Source organism: Taeniopygia guttata, chromosome 1 (genome assembly GCF_048771995.1).
Source record: "Taeniopygia guttata chromosome 1, bTaeGut7.mat, whole genome shotgun sequence".
Classification (NCBI taxonomy): Eukaryota; Metazoa; Chordata; class Aves; order Passeriformes; family Estrildidae; genus Taeniopygia; species Taeniopygia guttata.
The window spans coordinates 67,604,908-67,623,949 of record NC_133024.1 but is presented as its reverse complement, the minus strand read 5'-3'; the positions used below and the strand labels follow the sequence as shown (position 1 = coordinate 67,623,949).

At 44.5% G+C, this 19,042-nt stretch overlaps 2 protein-coding genes across 15 annotated transcripts in view; one reads left to right on the top strand and one right to left on the bottom strand.

Moving 5' to 3' along the window:
- The window catches only part of FLT3 (fms related receptor tyrosine kinase 3), a 50,641-nt gene extending 33,269 nt beyond the window's left edge, over nt 1-17,372 (bottom strand). Inside the window, exon 1 of the mRNA XM_030274769.4 lies at nt 9,910-17,372. Coding sequence (XP_030130629.4) covers nt 9,910-9,964 — 55 coding nt within the window. The 5' untranslated portion in view covers nt 9,965-17,372. The remainder of the gene's footprint in view (nt 1-9,909) is intronic.
- Nucleotides 17,373-17,616: 244 nt separating this feature from the next.
- PAN3 (poly(A) specific ribonuclease subunit PAN3) overlaps nt 17,617-19,042 on the top strand; it is a 118,624-nt gene continuing 117,198 nt past the window's right edge. For 10 of the 14 annotated variants that reach the window (XR_012056495.1, XM_072930432.1, XM_072930426.1 and 7 more), the window contains exon 1: nt 17,617-18,258. Coding sequence is in view for 13 of the 14 variants with exons in the window: in XM_072930432.1 (XP_072786533.1) it covers nt 17,832-18,258 (427 nt within the window). In the remaining variant the exon portion in view is untranslated. The remainder of the gene's footprint in view (nt 18,259-19,042) is intronic. The other 4 variants (XM_030274801.4, XM_030274795.4, XM_030274790.4 and 1 more) reach the window with 2 other exon arrangements.

Sequence of the window (19,042 nt, the reverse complement as noted above, 5' to 3'; positions counted from 1 at the left end):
AGCTCTAAGCTGGCAACACTTTGACAGCCTCTTCTCCTTGCCAAAGTGTATTAAGGCTGAATCTTTCTCATTCAAGCACCCAACATACACTTCATTTTGGTTGCCACCTTTCTGCAGCATGCACAGGCAATGGTCTGCTTTTGCAGATGTCTGAGTAAAACCCTGCATGTTACCCCTAAGAAAGATGAACGTGATTTCTTTGTGGAGACACGTATCTCCATCCATTGACTATAAAAATAATAATGACACTCCTTGAGACAGGGAGTGCCAGTGGGCAGCTTGAAAGGCAGGTATGCATGAGGTATCTACACCAAGCATGCTGAATTCCTTCCATCAGTGCAACTCAGGTTTCTAGCTCCCTCCCTAGCCTTTCACCAAGTCCTTCTCTGCTCAGCATTCTCCGCTTCTGTTGGTTTGTTGGTTTCACTCTTTTCAAAACAGAGACCATTCACCTGGCTTGTGGCCAGGGATTTAGCTGATGGAAACCCACCTAAGTCCTCTGATTTCTAAAACACACCAGCAGAAAACACCTGAAAATAGACCTCAAAAGCTCAACTCATTTGGCTTGCTGAGCATTTCCTTGCTTTATATTTCTGATTTGTGAATAATTTTAACTTCTGAATGTACAAGCTAAGCCAGTGTATCCCAATGGCATTACACCATTTTGCTCATGCTGCTTGTCAGAGGGAGTCCTAAGACCACAGCAGAAAAGGGAAGGGTGTATTTAAACACCAACAGGGAGCAGATTTGCAGCCAAAACTTGACAGCTGTAGCAAACAGACTGTAAGTGAGTCATGCAAACAAAGTGTCTGATGAGCTGGAACTGCATCTGTAAAGGACAGTATTTCAGACTATGCTGGAAGCAGTGAGCACCCTGACACCCTCTCATGTGAGTAAAAATGGGGCCCCTTTTCATGTAAACTGCAACAGCTTGCCACTGCTGTGGTGTACCTTTATTCCAGTGAAGGTTTTTAGGTTAAGGAAGGATACTTTGAACCTGACATGATTCCAGATGCTTTACAGTGAGAAACAAATGAGTAATATGATAGTAAGAAGTATTTACATGGCCTAAATTTATGTCGGTCTTGAAGACTTGTGTAGGACAAAATAGAAAATCAGAGCATGAATGATCCTTTCAGAAAAAGTAAAATCAAGAAGAGAAACATTGGGAAAATGGTAATGTTCTGATTTGCCATCTTATCTTTCAGCTTCTACATGGCCTGTTCAAGGACTGCTGTTATGGTCTGCACATCAGTCATCCTCCTGAAAACCCAAATTAAGAACTGCACAGACTGAAAGCACTGGGTAATGAATATCAAATATGTAGCACACATAATCATATTGTCTACTGCTGAACTAGAGTGAAGCTGAAATGAAAATAAATTGCTTCCTCAGAACGTTTGTTTATGCCTGCTTTCCACCTTCATTATCTTTTCATAGGTTATACAAAAATAGAGGCAGTAGGAGAAATCTTGTTCTCACTGCAGTCAAACATCTAGCTGCTATAGACAGAGACAAGACTTCATCAAGATATGTTGGCACATACTTGGGGAAATGCCTGTAAAAGGCAAAAAGGGAGCTTACAATAAAGGTCTGAATCTACTGGAGAGACACCAAACCAAGAAGCTCTGTTTAAGCTAGTTTAGCCACCAGATGAATGCAACTGCTCCTGAAATTTTATTTTCAAATGGGGGGTGACAAAAGTAGCCTTTGGAAGACTGGGAAAACCACTCCAAAATATGCTGAAAGTCTGAGTTAACTAGAAAGACAATAGCTTGAGAACTGGAGAATTGTGAAAGACGAAAACCTTTCTCTTCATACCGAGGGATGCATCTTGTATTTGTGTTCAGCTCAGGGTGCTTAATATTTTACATAGCAGTCAGGCCGCTCCTAGACATAGAACAATCTTCCACTCTGCTTTACAGCTGAGAAGATTTACATAAAGCAAACTGTGATTTGGGTCTTATTTCAGTTCTGACTATGTCCTCTGGGCATGACTCTCTGGATTAATTTTCCAAAATTTTCTTTGTGATCAGGGGAGGTAGATAGACCCTTTCTTCCAGGAAAAGTATTATGTCTGTCATGACTTATCAGAAAAAAAATCTTTGAAGTAGTGGCATTAAACTCATTATTAAGCTGATGAATGAGCTTAATATTCATTCATTTACTCTTTAAAACCCCCACTTTTGCATGCAGTAGCCTTTTTCTCAAATCACTCCCAGAGTGGCAGATCCTAAAGTGAGAATTGTACTCAGTACAAATATGCTAAAAGTCAGAGGGAGGCAGAACAGGTAAAAAGAACTGATCTTACACTAGTTCCTAGCTTTTAACAATATCTTATTTCTTTCCCATCAAACTTAACTTTTTGTCCTTCCTCATCTTTTTGCACATCTTCCTTCCTCAGCATCTTCACCCTTTCAGCTTAAATAACTCCCAGCTCAGAAAAATATGCACTTTGTGAGTTTGTTCTCATATGATGATAGGGCCAGAGGTGGTGCTCTGTGTTTTGGAATAATAATAATATTAGAACAGAGATTAATAAGCAATGTGGGTGACAAGGTGCCTCTGCTGCAGCTCATGGTAATTGTAGCCAACTGTTGTAACACTACCTGGGGTATGTCTGTGTCAGGAGCAGTCATTTATCTGGTCTTACCAGTTAGTTACAATAAATGTCACGTGAATTGATTTAATTATTCACAGTCGTGTTCAAGCATGATTGAGATTTGAGGTGGAAAGGAGCCTATAGAGTGTGGTGGCTCTATGCAGGGGGTTTAGAGGGAGAGGACAAGAATCTCTAGACTTGAATCTCTGAGCAAGACAGCAGAAAGAAAAATGGAGCAGGGGAGGTCGTGTGGTTTCAAAAAATGCTCAATTTGGGTCTGTGTACCTAGTCAAAAGCTAATAATGATGTCCAACACTGATACTATACAACATCTTGGAAAGTTACCCTTACCTACCACTCTTGTTTGCCATGGCCTGCAGCACTTCGCGCGGATTATTTTGCCACCTGCATCTGCACCACCACTTCCCCCGCCCCGCGAACTCCTCTGGTGTTCCTGCCACCCGCGCGGGCACTGCCGCTCGGCGCTGTTTGTCCCGGGCAGTGCCCGTGAGGGGCAGTGTCCGTGCCGGGCAGTGTCCGTGCGGGGCAGTGTCCGTGCGGGGCAGTGCTTGTCCCGGACAGTGTCCGTGCCTGCAGTGTCCGTGCGGGACCGCGGCCAGCAGCGGCAGCGGGGCGTGCGGGCGGCAGGGGGCGCTGCGGCCGCGCATCCCGGCGCTCCTGCGGGGCTGCCGTCGGGACACGGGAGCGGCGCCCACCCCTGACTCGCCCTTTATAATTATTTTCCCCATGGAAGTTCCAGCAAACATTTTCTCTCTCTTTTCTTTTAAGACAGAAAGCTTAAAAATACTTCAAAAAGTTAGGGAAGAGTCTGGAACACAGGTCTGATGAGCAGCGGATGAGGGAGTTTAGCCCGGCGGAAAAAAGGTTAATGGGGGACCTTATTGCTCTCTACAACTGCCTTAAAGAAAGTGTGGTGAGCTTGGGATCAGCCTCTTTTCCTTGGTAAAAAATAAGAGGATAAAAGGAAATGGACTCAAATTACGTCAAGGGAAGTTTAGAATGGATATCAGGAACAATTTCTTCAAGAAAAGTTGGTCATGCATTGGAAAAGGCTGCCCAGGGAAGTGGTTGAGTCACTATCCTTGGAGTTATTTAAAAGATGTGCATATATAGCACTTCAGGACATGGTTTAGTAGTGGACTTGGCAGGGCTGGGTTAATGCTTGGACTTGATGATCTTAGCAGTCTTTTCTAACCTAAGTGATTCCATGATTCTCTGATTGTGAAAAAAAAAGTAGAAAAAAGTTTGGGTTTTCTTTGCATAAGAACTACTCATACATTAAATTGTTCTTTCAGAAGAACACCTTCATGTAGGTTGTGGCCCTTTTTATTAAAGTGGTCTCGAAATTATTTTTTCAGAAGAGATATTACACTAAAACTTGTTGTCACAGTGAGTAAACCATTTCTATGCATCCAGTGCAAGTCTCAGCAAAGGGTTCTGCTGGTTGATAACATCCATTTTATGTCCGCTTCTGTAGTGAAACCACACTGCCTCTCCTATGAAGTTTGCTTCCCTAGTTCTCCCAAATTTAATCTACGCCTTAATCTAAAAGATCTTCTTCAACGTATGAGAAATGGAGAAGTTTCCTCAGTCTGCCTCAGAAAATTACTGCCAAGACACACCTACTTATTCTAACAGAGCCTGACACAAGCAACAGGGAAAACTCTGTCCACAAATTCATTTAATGTATTTTAGATTTTCCTCATCTTTTCATCAACCCTCCATTTTAAGGTCCCAGATGAAAACAGCTGCAAGAAATTTGGTCTTTCATGGGTTTTTTTTCAATAGCTGGGTCACCATTTTCTATTTTTCCTCTGCCTTGTTATATCCTAAGAAATTTTGGTATAGATTTCAGTAAGCCTAATCTTTTGGATAAAATTATGCTAATACCTGTCTTAGAGGAGGACAGTCAGCAGCCCAGCCTATGGGCAGACAACTTGTAAATTACATAGAGATTTTATCAAAGAATAATTGAGGTGGCTGAAGTTTTCAAATACGGTATCACACAGGGCATATATATTTTACACTCCTCTGTTGGAAAATCAGGCAAAAACTTACCCCAAAGAACAGGTAGCTGTGAGTCAGCAAATACTCCTGTTTTTACTGGTTACTTACAGGTACGTCAGATTCAGTGCCTTATGTAGCAAAAATAAGCTACCAATTAGAGGAAGCGCAGGAGTATTTTTCTCATGATACTATTACATATCCAGCGTTATTGATTAATTTTGCCATTTACTTTATTGCAGACTGATATTCAAACCATGCCTTGTGATAAAAATTGTGATTTCAGCATTCATTAAGTCAGGAAGAAAAACAACCTAGTTTGACTGCTCAGGCTGGTGCTCATAGGTAGCTCACTGAAATCCCTGCTGCTTTAGCCACATTTTGGGCAATTCCAGCCACTTGTGATCCAGTTTCTAAAGAACAGCTGAGATTGCTGAGGACACTCTTTTTTAGGAAGTGGCTGAAAAGTGGCTGAAAATATAGTGAACCTCAGCTACCATGGCAACCTCTCTGAGGAAGAACCTATGCTGTGGCTAGTTCTTCTTCTGCTTCTTGTCCACATCTTCCAATTCCATCCTCTCAAGGGAGCTTCTTCTTGGCTCCCAATTACCTTTCCACCTCACTAAGTATGGTGAACAATGAGCCACTTTAGGAGGTGTTTTGCCAGCAGACAGAGGTCCTTTGCCTCTACCTAGCACTGTGCCAAGCTGTGGGATCCCTCAGTGTAAGAGAGACATGGGCATACCGGAGAAAGTGCAGTGGAGTACCACAAACATGATTACGGAACAGGAACATCTCTCCTATGAGGAAAGGCTGAGAGAAATGGGACTGTTCAGTACAGGGAAGAGAAGGCTCAGATGTACAAACCCCTGAAGGGAGTGTGCAAAGAGGATGGAGCCAGGTTCTTCTTGGTTGTGCCCAGTGACACAGAGGCAATGAGCACAGACTTTTCCACCACAAACATGGACACACATTGCCCAGAGAGGTGGTGGTCTCTACCCTCGGAGGTACTGAAATTCTACCTGGACAGGATCCTAAGTAGATGGCTCTGTTTGAGCAGTTGGGTTGGACCAAATGATCTCCAGAGGTCCCTTCCTCAACCCTGCTGTGTGAACAACTGCACAATTTTGTGGGCAAAGAAGCACTGGTGTGATGTTACCACAGAGGCCTCCCACAAATTAGAAAGTGGCATTGGGCTGTCCTTATCCTTGACTGTTCTCTAGAGGATGTTTGCTCATGGGAATGGCATGTTTGTACTATTAAGATGCTGGATAGACAACCCTGAAGTAAGGTAAACACATCCATCTCATCTAATGACCTAAGTAAGTTGCTTGAACTCTTTTTTTTTTTTTTTTTAACTGCTCTGTGTTTAAGTGCTCCAGTTTCATTACCCAACACACTGTAGCATTTCTCCTGACATTAGTGGAATTATTAACTTCTTGCAAGCAAAGGCTACTTTAACTTAAGTATCTAGGGGTAAAGGTATAAGGGTCCTCTCACATATTCAAGAAGAAGAAAAAGATCTGCCTGAAACAGAAATGAAAACAGAAGATGGCAGATAAAGAACTGATACTTCTTGTCATCCTAGTATGGTAAAACTTCCCTTTTAAATGAAAACAGGCTTCTATAACTGACTAGATGATATTGTCCTTACTTTCCTGGAAGAGGGAATGAGGAGGAAACAAAGAAGGCCTGAGATGTATATGGAGGAAGAATAGACAGAAAGAGGGAGAGTGGGAGAGAACAATTTCACTGCAAAATAAGAAAAGACAAAAATAAATCTAAGATATTTGAAAAAAAAGATCACAGTTGCCATTTGGAAATAAATATGGTAAAAATTAACAAAATAAATACTAGTTGTTCTTATTTGTCTCATTGGGAGGTTAGGGTTAAAAATAATTTCAACTCCAAAGCAGTTGTACAAATGTAAAATCCAACATATTCCTTATAGAGCATGTTGTAACAATAAATCACTTTTCAAACTAGCCCTTGTATATCACACATTACAAATCTTATCTACTACCAAAGGAGTAAGCACTGTCTCTTACAACAGTAACAGTGCTAAATATCCAGACAATAAGCTAGCTTTCCTGTCTGTCTGCCCTGCTCATTTTTTTTTTAGCAGTTTTAAAGGAAGATTTTCAGAAAACCAAAATCAACCCAGTGATCTAAAGCAGCTTCTCAGCTGAAATAAGAGTTTCATGAAGTTTCAGCTATTTTGAGAGATACATTTCAGAAGCCTGTGAACAAGAGGTGCTCCATGCTATATTATTTTGGGGGTAATTATAGGAAGGGCTCCTGCAGCAGGACAGGATGCCCACAGCTCTGCTTTGCTGACCAACCGGCCTCTGCTGAGCAGCCACAACAGCAGCATCCACCCAACACTGGGCAGATGTGTGGGGGCAGCCCTGGAAGTTGGGCTGCACTCTGGGCATCTTCCTGCTTCTCAGTACCTTGAAATATGGGTAACCAGAGGAACTTTCTGAAGAAAGGGAAAAGCAAATGGCCCCAAACCTCAAAAAACACAAAACACCCAGAGTTTTAAGTTGCATTTAGTTCATTGGAAAACAACTATTTTCCTGCACAGTCCTTTCACCTTCAGGAATCTTCAGAAGTGATAACTTATCTTCTGATCCAAGAAATATATGGTGATGGATGACCATGAATATGTGGTCTGCTGGGCACAACAGTTTCCCTGAGTGAGCAGACAATGTACTGGCCTTATCCAATACTCACAACCAGCGTGCACCCAAGTTTTTGCATGTTTTGGGAAAGAGACAAGATCAAACTTGGTTCCCCCTGGGGTGCTCATTGATTTCACCTTCCTGCCAGTGGCAGGGCTCAGTGCCTTAACTTGCTCTGGAATGTTTGTCAGCTGTTTTGTTGGAGAGAAATCCAATTTGCTGTGAGTTGAACAGATCCTGCAGGTGGCTGGGTCCCAAACATTTCTGGGTTCTCCTCTAAAAGAAACATGCTGGCCCACCTCATATTTTCCAGGATCTCTGTCATAGGAATTTAATGGACACTTATATGTTCTGTGAGGGAATTTTCAACAGTACTACCCTATAAGTTTTGGGCAGTCACACACACCATAATCTAATCTGGACCTTGTTGGAATCTGAGTTTGCAGTCCTTGCTACTACACAATTCCTCCCATTTGCCAGTCACAGGGAGATCTTAGGCAGCTTCTCATATCTTCATTTCTCTCAGGTGCCCTGAAACTGGGTTTTATGAACATCTCTCAGTAAGAAAGGGGTGCAACTGAAAAAAAAGGGAGCAGGAGTGGTTGTCAGTGGAAAACTTTCTCTGATGAGAAAGGTCACTGAAAGTTTCTTTTTACAAAATTCTCCAATTTGTAAAACACAAACCTACTACTGCCTCTTCCCAGGCCCTATCCATGCTCCTACCTTATCCACTAATGAAAGGCTAATTGTATGCTAGATAACATTCCCTTTAGCCCCAAACTCTTGTTTGGGATGACCAGAAGAATGTAAGATGAGAGCTGGAATAGTGTTTTTAATGCATATAGCTGTATTTACATATATAGTATTGCATATATTGTTTTCTGAAGTTCTTGGGATTAAATTTCTTGCTGCTGGGGAGCATTTATTTGCAGCAAATAGCACAGGCAAGACACTTGCTCTTTCTTGAAACTTTTTCAGTTCTGAGCCTGTAATTTTAAGACTGACCTGCTGCCTTAAGTCTAAAGATACTGTGGAGATTTTCCTCCAGGTGTTATTATTATTTAGCTTTCCTTTGCTGGTTAAATGCTGCCATTTCTGATGACACTAGTTCATCATATGGATACCATCTGTTGTCTGCACAATTTATTACTCAATCTTATCTCAATCAGAAAACAGATTCTCAAAGGGGACACAGTTAGTTTTAAGAGAGTGTATACAATTTATTGAATGCTTCACATTATTCTCATCAAAACTGTTTTTAAGAGTGATCTGTTATAGACATGTGTGGAACTAGAAGTTCTCAGGATTTTTACTGTTAAGTCTGTCTCTGATGCTTCAGATACTAACTGCTTTGTATGTCCAAAAGCATTTACATTTTTTTTTCCTATAATAGCCAGACTTATGAGAAGAAACACTGCCTCCCTGTGCACCTTGCCTTGACTAAATAATATCTCAGCAGAAAGAACAGCAGTCCTCCTAGAGAATAATCACATCTTGGGGCTCTAACCCCTTTTGCCCTCCCTGCAGAACTGTCTCTTAGCCATGCTGAACAGGCCTTTGGGCACCATTACATTTCAGATGCTAGTAATTTTTATTTATTTTGTTAGGCAGCCTGCAAAATAGCAAAACTCAGTCAAAGAAGAAAACACAGAAATCCCTCTTTGACAGGGTTTGCTTAGTAGTATCAGCAATCATGCAAAGCACAAGATCATAAAGTATTAATTTTCATTTTTACTCCACCTTCTCTTCAAATGGCTCATGTAGACTTTCAAGTATAAATGAATAATATCTAACAATTTCTCTTTGAAGTAAATATTATTATCTCTGTATATGGAGCTGAAAATGGACCACAGGTTGTTAAAAAACTTTCTCAGGTATGTACTAGAACTATATCAGGAGAAAAACATGCACTCAGTCCTGGATTTTGAATCAGCAAGATCATTTTAGATAGGAACAAGCCATTAATTTTAGAGAAAAACAGTTTCAGGCATTTGAGATGGAAGCAAATGCTATTTCCTTTTTTCTTAACAGCTAATTGCTGGGCTGATTTTCAGTAGAGGATATCAAGCTTTAAATTCCAAAACACTTCACTCTAACAGTAAACAAAGAGTACTTTCTATATATTAATATATATTAATATCATGCTTTCTTCTATTTAGATCATTAAACAAAAACAACAAAACCAGGTAAGATAATGATACATCATTATATTTCACTCTACTAAGGTATCTGATTCATAGATTATTTATGTGGGAAATTGCAGGTATATTATTTAAAGTGTTCAGGTCAAGCTAGCATTAACAGCAGGAAATACATTTACATCAGAAGAAAGAGAACAAAAAAAAAATCAGTAATTTAAATAATTTTTGCCTTGAGAATAAAATATGTCAGATACAGTAAAAAAGCTGGGCTGGAGTGGGAGAGATTAGGGTGATGGGAGAAAGAAGAGCATCTCCAGAAGAGAGAAGAAAGGTGAGACAGAAAATAAAAGATTCAAGAGAAGAATAAATCAAAGGAGAAAGGAAAGATGTGAAGGGATGCAGCTAGAGTGGGGAATGGAGACGAAAGGGCCTGAGGAGTGTGATGAGAAGACCTCACCTGCGAGATGAAATGGAGTTCTAGCAGAGCAGCTGTGGGGCCAACTCGCTGTCATGGCTGGTGGTGCCCTGCAGTGCCCTGGCCCCACAAGTGAAACTGAGCCTGCAGGTGGTTGCCTTAAGGGTGCATGTCACTGCCCAGAGTGAAACCACTTCTTCAAATGAGAGGGCTCGAGACCTGAGCCACAAGGAAACGGCTGTGGGACGTGGAGAAGAGGGGCCTCTCTGGGGGTCGGGGAGCATCTTCCTTCTGTCAGAGGATGCCTCCACTAAGCTGAGCAGCTGCCTCCACTTCAGCTGCTCAGTCTCAAGTCCTTGGCTCACACTTACTAAGACGTATTTTCTCCTGTAAATTTGTGCTGTCTCGCTTCAACTCTTATTTTTGAAGCAGTTACAATTTCTGCTTTCACACACTGGCAGTTAGCATAATTTCTACAAATCCTGATGAGGGGAAGAGCAAGTGTTTTGCCAAGCTGAAGAGCTCAAAAAAAAATCCAAATTAAGTTCATGCTACACCATGGGAATACCCCACCACATCTGTCGTGGTGGGCCGAGGGAGGTTCCCCATGCTTGGTGAGCCTCTGCTCTGCTGGTGACAGAGGACCTGCTGCAGTCACCTCCAAGATCCTGGGGGCTGCCACCAAGGCAGGGGGTAGGCTTGTGGCATGGGGCTGTGCTTATACCAGGGGGAACAGGGAACTAGCACTGTTTGCAGGAAAGTTCAAAGCGAGCCACAGCTGTTCTGAAGCTGTTACACAGATTACTTGTCTAGGGGATGAAAACAAAGGCCTCCAGGCTGAGATGCAAACCTGTAGAGGCAGAATCCCTCTGCCCTTAACCTGTCCCTGCTTGCCACCTTCCTTGGAGCATAGTGCTTCAAGAGCTGCCTCCTCACTGGCTCCAGGTTGCTGGTGTGTAAGAGGTGGAACTGGTCCAGGTGTAGGAGAACTTGCTGGGGCCAGCAAGCCCCACTGATTTGTACCAGAACAGGACATTGCAGAGGGGCAGACAGATCTCCCTGCCTTGCACAGCTGTGCATAACAGTCACCAAGCACAAATCAGACCCAGTTCTAAGGATTAAGCTTGAGCTTCTCCTCTATGATCTCCCAGGATAGACTGGGGGATTTTTATTATTTGCTTGGCTGTTGTATTTTATATATAAAATTGTATTTTTTATTCATTCAGTTGTTATTTTTACTTGCCAAGGGCTGAGCAATGATTCTGCAATTGTTCAGAACCTGGATTAAAAAAATCCCTAAACAAATAAACTCAGTATTGGTAAAGTGTTCTCAGAAACATCTCAGAGACTATATTTAGATTTTTTATTGATACCTGCCTTCTGCATTAGGGAAGTTAAAAAAAAAGTAGATGAATCAGAACTAGACAGACATACCATAGCTAAAATAAGACACATAAAACATCCTGAATGCAACTGCAGGGGCAATGGGGCACAGAGGCCAGTATTGTTCATGGACATGAATGCATGATCTCTCACAAGACTGCCTTAGACACACTGAATGAGTCAGTACCATTGTACTGTGGTGCTCAACACAAGTTTGTGTGTTTTGCAGTGCAGAGGAAGGAGCTGAAATTATATGAAAATTAGGGAGGTACATATTTGCAAGGATGCAAAAATGAGAAAAGGAAGCATAGGATTCCATAGGCTTTAAAGAAATTGATGCAAACAGGAAAATACCATGCTGACAACAAGCTTTCTTAGCTGGCAGGTTGCCCCTTTTTTGTTCCACTGCCCACACTGGTACACAGTCCCTAACATGAATGAGGTATCAAGGCACCTCTGAAGATTGCCTAGTCCAGTGCTATACTCAAAACATGATCAGCTAGCACAGGCTGCCCCAGAGCACATCCAGTACAGTTTTAAATACCAACAGAGATGGAGAGTCCACAACTTTTCCTGGCAACCAGCACTTAAACCACCTCACAGTATAAAAATGTTTCTTGATATCCAGAGTGAACTTCCCCTTTTACAGTTTGTGCACATTGCAGGTGGTTCTGTCACTGAAATGAGTCTGGCTCCCCCATCAGATATTTATACACATTGATAAGGCTCCCCCCAAGCCTTCTCTTCTACAGGCTAAACAGTCCCAGCCATTTCACTCCCTTACCAGATACCCCAATCCTTTATCATCTTTAGGGGAAAAAAAAAAAAAAAAAAAAAAAGACCTAAGGAACTACAGAGCAGTGTAGTCAGTTTTGGTGTCTGTCAAGATCTTGGAGCAAATTTCCCTAGAAACTATAAGAAGGCACATGGAAAATAAGGAGGTGACTGGTGACAGTCAGCATGACTTCACTAAGGGCAAATGGCACCTGGCAAATCTGGTGGCTTTCTATGATGGGGTTACAGCTTTGGTGCGAGGGAAGAACGCCTGACATAATTTACCTGGACTCATGCAAAGAATTGTCCACTGTCCTTCATGAAACTTTGTGTCTAAACTGGACAGATATGAATTTGACAGAGGCACCAATCGGTGGACAAGGAATTGGATGGATGGTTAATTCAAGGAATTGTGGTCAATGGCTTCATGTCCAAGTGGAGAGCAGTGACAAGCGGTGTTCCTGAGGGATTGGTTTGGGACCAAATCAGTTCAACATCTTTACCAATTATGAGTTTTGTACTTTCCTGTACCCCTTTCAACCCTACACATATATACAGGTTTTGCCCTCAGAAAACAGGGGTAGACAGTTTGTACTTCTGTTCTGAAAATAACAGACATCTATCCCAGCCACTGAGTGCTCACTGTTGGTAGGGTAGCCTGACAAAGACATGTCTAAACACTTACATATGTACCAGGCAAGTGGATTCTTATCCTCTGATTTAAAATTGGCAAGTGATGCAAATGTTTTGTTTTCTCTTCCACCTGATGCACTCAGCACTGGTAGCTGCTAGGATTCCATTGAAGATATTTTGCTTTTTTGTGATTCTGACAAGGAGAAACTACTGTTTAATAATGAAAATCAGTTGCTGGTGATTCAGCTGATCTGGTATCAGAAGCCTTAATGTATATGTCAGGTTTTCAGTGTAAAAGCTTCTGTGAAAGATCCAGCTAGGACAGCTCACATCTACTGGACTAAGCCAAAGTATAAGTTCTGACATATTAACTTATTCCTAAAGATGCTGGACTGGGGTCCAAAAGGGTTCAATGAATGTATCATACACATGCATACAACAGCAAAGCATTCTTTGAGTGAGCAGGGCTTTTTTCCACCATGAGAAAATGGTTTCTGTTATCAAGTGTTTTATCCAGCTTATCCATCCTGGTTGGCCTTCACTGCAACAAGTAGATAAAACCTATGCCAGTGGGAGCAGCCACATGGTAAGAAATTCTCTAGCTGAACCATACGATCGGATTACCAGCACAGTGAAACTAGACTTGTATTTTAGTGCTTGTACTAATTTTAATTCTAGCTTAGGGCTAAGACCTCCCCTCCATACATTATTAATATAAGGTTTAGCATACATTATTAATGTAGGTGTTAGGAAGAGCACTTCAGGGTCAACTCCTGATTTGTGACTTGATTTGAATTCAAAACTTCACCGAGTTGAAATTAATTTCTTTTTGCACAAGAACAGGAGTCTGGTTGGGAGCAACACCTGGTTTCTTCCAGATACTGTTAGTAAAGGCAACTGCCCAGTTAGGGACCCGTGGGTATTGCCACCGCAGGTCACTGCATGCAGTCCAATATCCTGACTGCTATGTTAGTAATTCTCAAATATTTCAAAGGCAGATAATTTTGTGGAATAATCTCCTCAAGAGTGGCAATCTCCTTCTGACTTCAGACAGTAGCTGGTGTATAGCCTGAAGTATTAGGCTTTATTTGAAAAAAATATGAATTATTAGCAATTATGAAAAATTCATAAATGCTAAATTCTTGTCTAATATTACTGTAGACCCTGATCACATCAGTTTTTTTCCTTGATTATATACTATAATGATAGACTCTAAAAGGTAAATTTGGATTATGTGCAAACTTTGTTTAGAAGTATTTCCTTTGATCTGTTTCAGTAATACTAAGGCCAGTTTTCTAAGTAGAGATAGTATCTTCTAACAGACCCAGCTGGTACTGTTGGAAAAAACCCAGTGTTCACACATTACCTTTTCCAACTATTTGGTTGGTTAAACAAGATTCCTACCTACAAAACCTGTCTCGCCTAGACCTTAAAAAAAAGTCAGCTACAGTAACTCTTTCCCTTAAAAAGTATTGTTATTCATTTGCATTATCTGATGCCAGCCTGCACTTAAGGATCTGTTTCCACATGATTTAATAAACAAGTTAATTCTGTGTTGATACAAAGAGAAGGTGTCACTCTCAATAGCAAACATGGCTTTCTCAAGAATGGTTAAAATGTTAGGGGGGAGCTGCTTGGCACTTGCAAGCTGATTTGGCTGGAAAAAAAAAAAGCTCTTGGCAGATGTTTCCTTCCCAAGGTTTCCCTCCCCCACCTTGATTTTTCATCTCATAATGTTTGGTTCTGCCTTTCTGGCACAGCTCATTAAGAGTGACACTCTGTCACTTGGCCATGGCTTCAGGCATGCATACAGTGGTATTTCCTCCTTTCTGGGTCAAAAAGCACACCACAGTTATCACTTAACTACAAAGTGGGACAAGACCCAGGGGTATCAATCTTTCTCCTTCCTCTTGCTTCCTGAATTTCATGCAAAGTACAGCAACACTCTCCACACAGGTGCCAGCTGTGATGATCAGGGGACCTAGTTTTGTGAAAGAGGTAACATCATCAATCACTCCTTTGCAGGAATGCATAGTATATCCCCATGCACTACATGAAGCAGGGGAGCAAGCTGAAGCAGACAGAGAATGGTCTGTGGTCCTCCTCATCATTTTGGCTGACCAGCGGGAACAGGCAATAAAAATCAGAATCTAGAGGGGAACACATGATTAATGAGAAGATGTCAGGCTCCCATATGGACACTCACTTCCTGCTGGTCAGTCTTCAGGCCACGTCCTTGTATACAGTGAACAAAAATGAAGAGAAGGAGAGGTGAAAGATTGCCAGAGTCACAAAAAGAGGCTCATGCCACCTTGAGTGTCATCCCATTGGTTCTGCTCTGCTGGCCAAGACAATGTAGAAAAGGTGAAGGACATTTCCAAGTTGGTTTGCTGTTCAGTGGCTCAGGTACAGTACTTAGGCTGACTTCAGTGGGGGAGAACCCCAACATTCTTGGCACCATACTGCAGACGCCATTGCTAGCTGGGTACTCAGGCTGGCAGCATCATGCACTACTGCCTCCACTACCTCAGCTCTTCCCACATCCAGTGGGAATGTTTTGAACCTGAGGTACAGCATGTGGACAGAATAAATGTGGGTTGTGCGTACACAAGCCCATTTGCATCCTTGTTCCTAACCTCACCATGTACATGTAATATTAGACACATACAGAGATCAGCAAAAGAGCTGTGGGAAAAGCTGAAAACACAGGTTAGAATATCTTCAACGATGGGAGTGGCTATGCATCTCAAGTCTTTGCTTGGAAGAATAAACTTCATGTTCAACCAGTTTACCCAGAAAAGGTATTACCCTATGAGTATCATCAAATCTCTTGTAAGATAATTTGATACCATTAAATCCACAATACTAAAGCTCAAGACAAAGGGCCCACAGATCTTGGGAAAACTGGGTGAAAGCTGAGATTTTTCTTCTCCCTTACTAACATTTTTGTGTCTCCCTTTCAAACCACCTCACATGTACATACAACTTTTCTACCCAGTCTGACCTCTGGGGAGGGAAAGAAATTTTCCAAGGGACATCATTCTTGGAATAAGAGGCGATAAATAGACTGCTGATAATAAGGCTTAAGCAGAGAATGATATTGGGTTCCTGTCTCCTCCTCACACATGGCATTACCTCAACACAACACCTTCTACCTCCCATTTGCCTCTATGAACCCATGCATCCTAAAATCCCCATCTGCCTGAGACCTTCACCTTCTGCTGGCATTTTCCCTTGGCACCAACCAGGAGGACAAAAGGAGAGAAAACAATGCACTCCCAGACTCTCTCCTCACTGCAGCAGCCGAGGGAAGTGTCACCTGCAGGCACCTGTGTCTAGCTGCAGCAGCGCAGGGAAGCCCTTGTTTTCACTCCTCAGAGACATAACACTAATGCTGGGGGCGGGGGGATGAGTGATACACAACCAAGTAGCACTGTGGGCAGCTCACCTAAAGCAGCTGGGACCAATCTGTGCACTAAAGCAAAACCGATTTTGGTTATCTTAAAAGGTGCAAGCTGGGAGTGAATTGTTTCCCACGGTTGAGGCATTTATGCGTTCTTTCTCCCTTGTGGAATCTGCTGTGGTCTGTCTGAGCTCTGACACTGAGATTTTAGTGGAGAAACCAACAGGGTCTTTTCCACTCTGGCTTACTTTTCAAGCTTGGACGAAGACAGAAGCTGTGAGCTCTCTGCTGTACTGCTGAAAGAAAGTACAAATTCTTCCCTACATTAAAGAAAATGGGGATTCAGACTTGGGGAGAGGATGCATAATTTAGTTGGCAGCTAAAAGCTCTCATATGAAGGATGCTCTTCTAAGAAAGTTTAAAAAGAATTGACCAAGCCCTGAATCTAAAGCAAAAACATTTAGAAAAATTGTTGGGGAATGAGAGAGAGATTATATCCTCACCCTGTCTTCTTGGTATACAGTCTAAAACTGAAGCCTGGACTGTTGTAGTCTTGTCCTTTCTCTAGTTTTCTGTCCAAAATTTTTGATCTTCAGACTTCAGCTTAAGGCACGCTTATTTCTAAAGGTTTTTCAACACTCTATCTGAGGAAGATTTTGATTTGTTCCATTGAGACAAGTTCACTCATTATTTTAAAATTTCTTTTCATGCAAACTGTCAAAGCATCTTCCAAGCAGGCCCTGATTTTCTTTTCATTTTTAATAAGAGAGAAGACTATGATAGACAACAAGTAATCTTAATTCTACAGTAAATGTTTTTCTTACCAAAATAATGTCAAGTGCACTTTAACTTACATTTCCCAACTACATATATACACACTATTTCAGCTATTTCCTCACCACAAGCTATGCCAACAACTTGACCGAGTAAAAATTGAAAAAAATTAAAAGTATTGAGTAGCATTGCAAGAGAGTCAGTTAAAATTCACGTAACAAAGTTCTCCAAGCTCCGGGGAAAAGACCTGAAGCATTTTCTTAAGAACTGCGTCTCGTCGCCTGGAGAGGGAGAATCCCTCGGGCCGCGTTCCCGCCGTGCCAGCAGGCAAGGCACGGCCAGCAGGCTGTGTGCGGTGTTAGGGCCGGAAAGAGGCACGGAACTTTTGTGGAGGGAAACCGGCTGAGATCCTGCAGGGACGGCCGGTGCTTTGACCTCGACCCCACGAAGCGGGAGAAGGCTCACGATCCAGCCTGGCACAGCGCTCCAGAGCCGGGCGGCCCCGGGCCAGGGCCGGGCCGTGTGCCGGGGGTCACCTGCCGCCAGACACCGCCCGCCACGGGCGGTTATCGCCCCGGCCCCGCCGGCCCCGGCGCTCTGCCTCCCGCGGCTCCGCGGGCCCCGCGCTCCGCTCCGCGCCGCCACCCCTCCTTCCCTCCCTCCCTCCTTGCCTCCGTCCGTCCCTGCCCCGCCCGCAGCACCGGCCGCCTCCGCCTCCGCGGCCCGACCGCCGGCGCTACCCAGGGTGCTCCGCGCCGGCGCAGGCGCGGCCGCTCAGGAAGAGGAAAATGGCATAAACAACCCCGAGCGCCGGGACCGCTGAGGAGGAGGAGGCGCCGCCGCCCCGGGCCGCGCGGCCCCTTTAAGAGGCGCGGAGTCGCCCCCTCCTCCTCCTGCCCCTTCCGGAGCCGGACCCGGGGTGACGGCGGTCCCCGCGCCCCTTCCCCCTGCCCGCCCCCTTCCCCATGGTGCCGACCCCGGCGGCGGGGCGGTTGCCATGAACAGCAGCGGCCTGCCCTGCTCGTCGCCGTCGCCGGTGGTGGGGCCGCCGCCGGGGGCGGGGGTCGGCGTGGCGGGGCCGGCGGCCGGCGGGGCGGGGGCCGGCGGCGGCGGCGGGGCCGTGAAGCTGAAGTTCTGCCGCTACTACGCCAAGGACAAGACCTGCTTCTACGGCGAGGAGTGCCAGTTCCTGCATGAGGAGCCGGGCGCCGCCCCCGCCGGCCCGGGGCCCGCCGCACCCCCCCTCGGCGGGCTCCCGCTCGGCATCCCCCCACCCGCCGCCGCCGCCGGGCCGGGCTACTCGGCTCACGGGGCCGGCTCGGGCCCGGCGGCAGCGGTGGTGGGGCCTAAGAAAGCCGAGCTGGGGGCGGGAGGCGGCGGAGGCGGCGGCGGCGGCGGGGGGCTGGATGGCCCACGGCTGGCGAGTGAGTGCGGCGGGGCGGCCCGGGGGTGGGTGGGGGGCACCGCCGGGAGGGGGCGGCGGGCGGCGCGTTGTTCCTCACCCCCGACACGCCGCGGTGCTGCCGGAAACAAATAACAACAGCCGTGGTGGTGGCCGGAGACCCCGGGCCGCCCGTCGGGGCTGGGCTGGCTGCCCAGGGGAGACCCGGCCCGTGCCGATGGGAAGGAGCGGGCAGGTGTTTGCGGGAAGGGGTTCCTCCTGTGCGGCTTCAAAGGGGCTCCCGGGCAGCTGTCTATCCATCCCTCTAGCGCTAGGCTTGGTGCAGGTTCACAGGTATTCCCTGGCCGAAGTCAGGCCGGGAGCAGGGAGGCAGCGCTTTCCCGAGCGGTACCCTTGGATAGGCTCTTCCGAACAGCGTATTTGAGTGTCGGCTCTGGGAAGTTTGAAATGCTCCAGCTAAAATACAATGTTAAAATTGCGAAAAGAATTTATAAATTGCGATTCACTTCGTCATGAGGAAAAATTGCCTTATGTTGAGGGTGGCAGAGAGACTGCCCAGGGAGATTATGGAGTCTCCCTGTCTGGAAACATTCAAACCCCACCTGGAGGGATTTCTGTGTAACCTGCTATAGGCTATCCTGCCTTGGCAGGGGGATTGAGCTAGATGATCCCCACATCCCTTCCAACCATAATGTTACTATGATTCTAATGTTACTATTCTGTGATAGATGTCTACATTATTTACTGTTGTGAGCAGTAATAATCTCAAAATCTTTTTCTGAGATTTTCCAGCTCTCAGCCCCCCC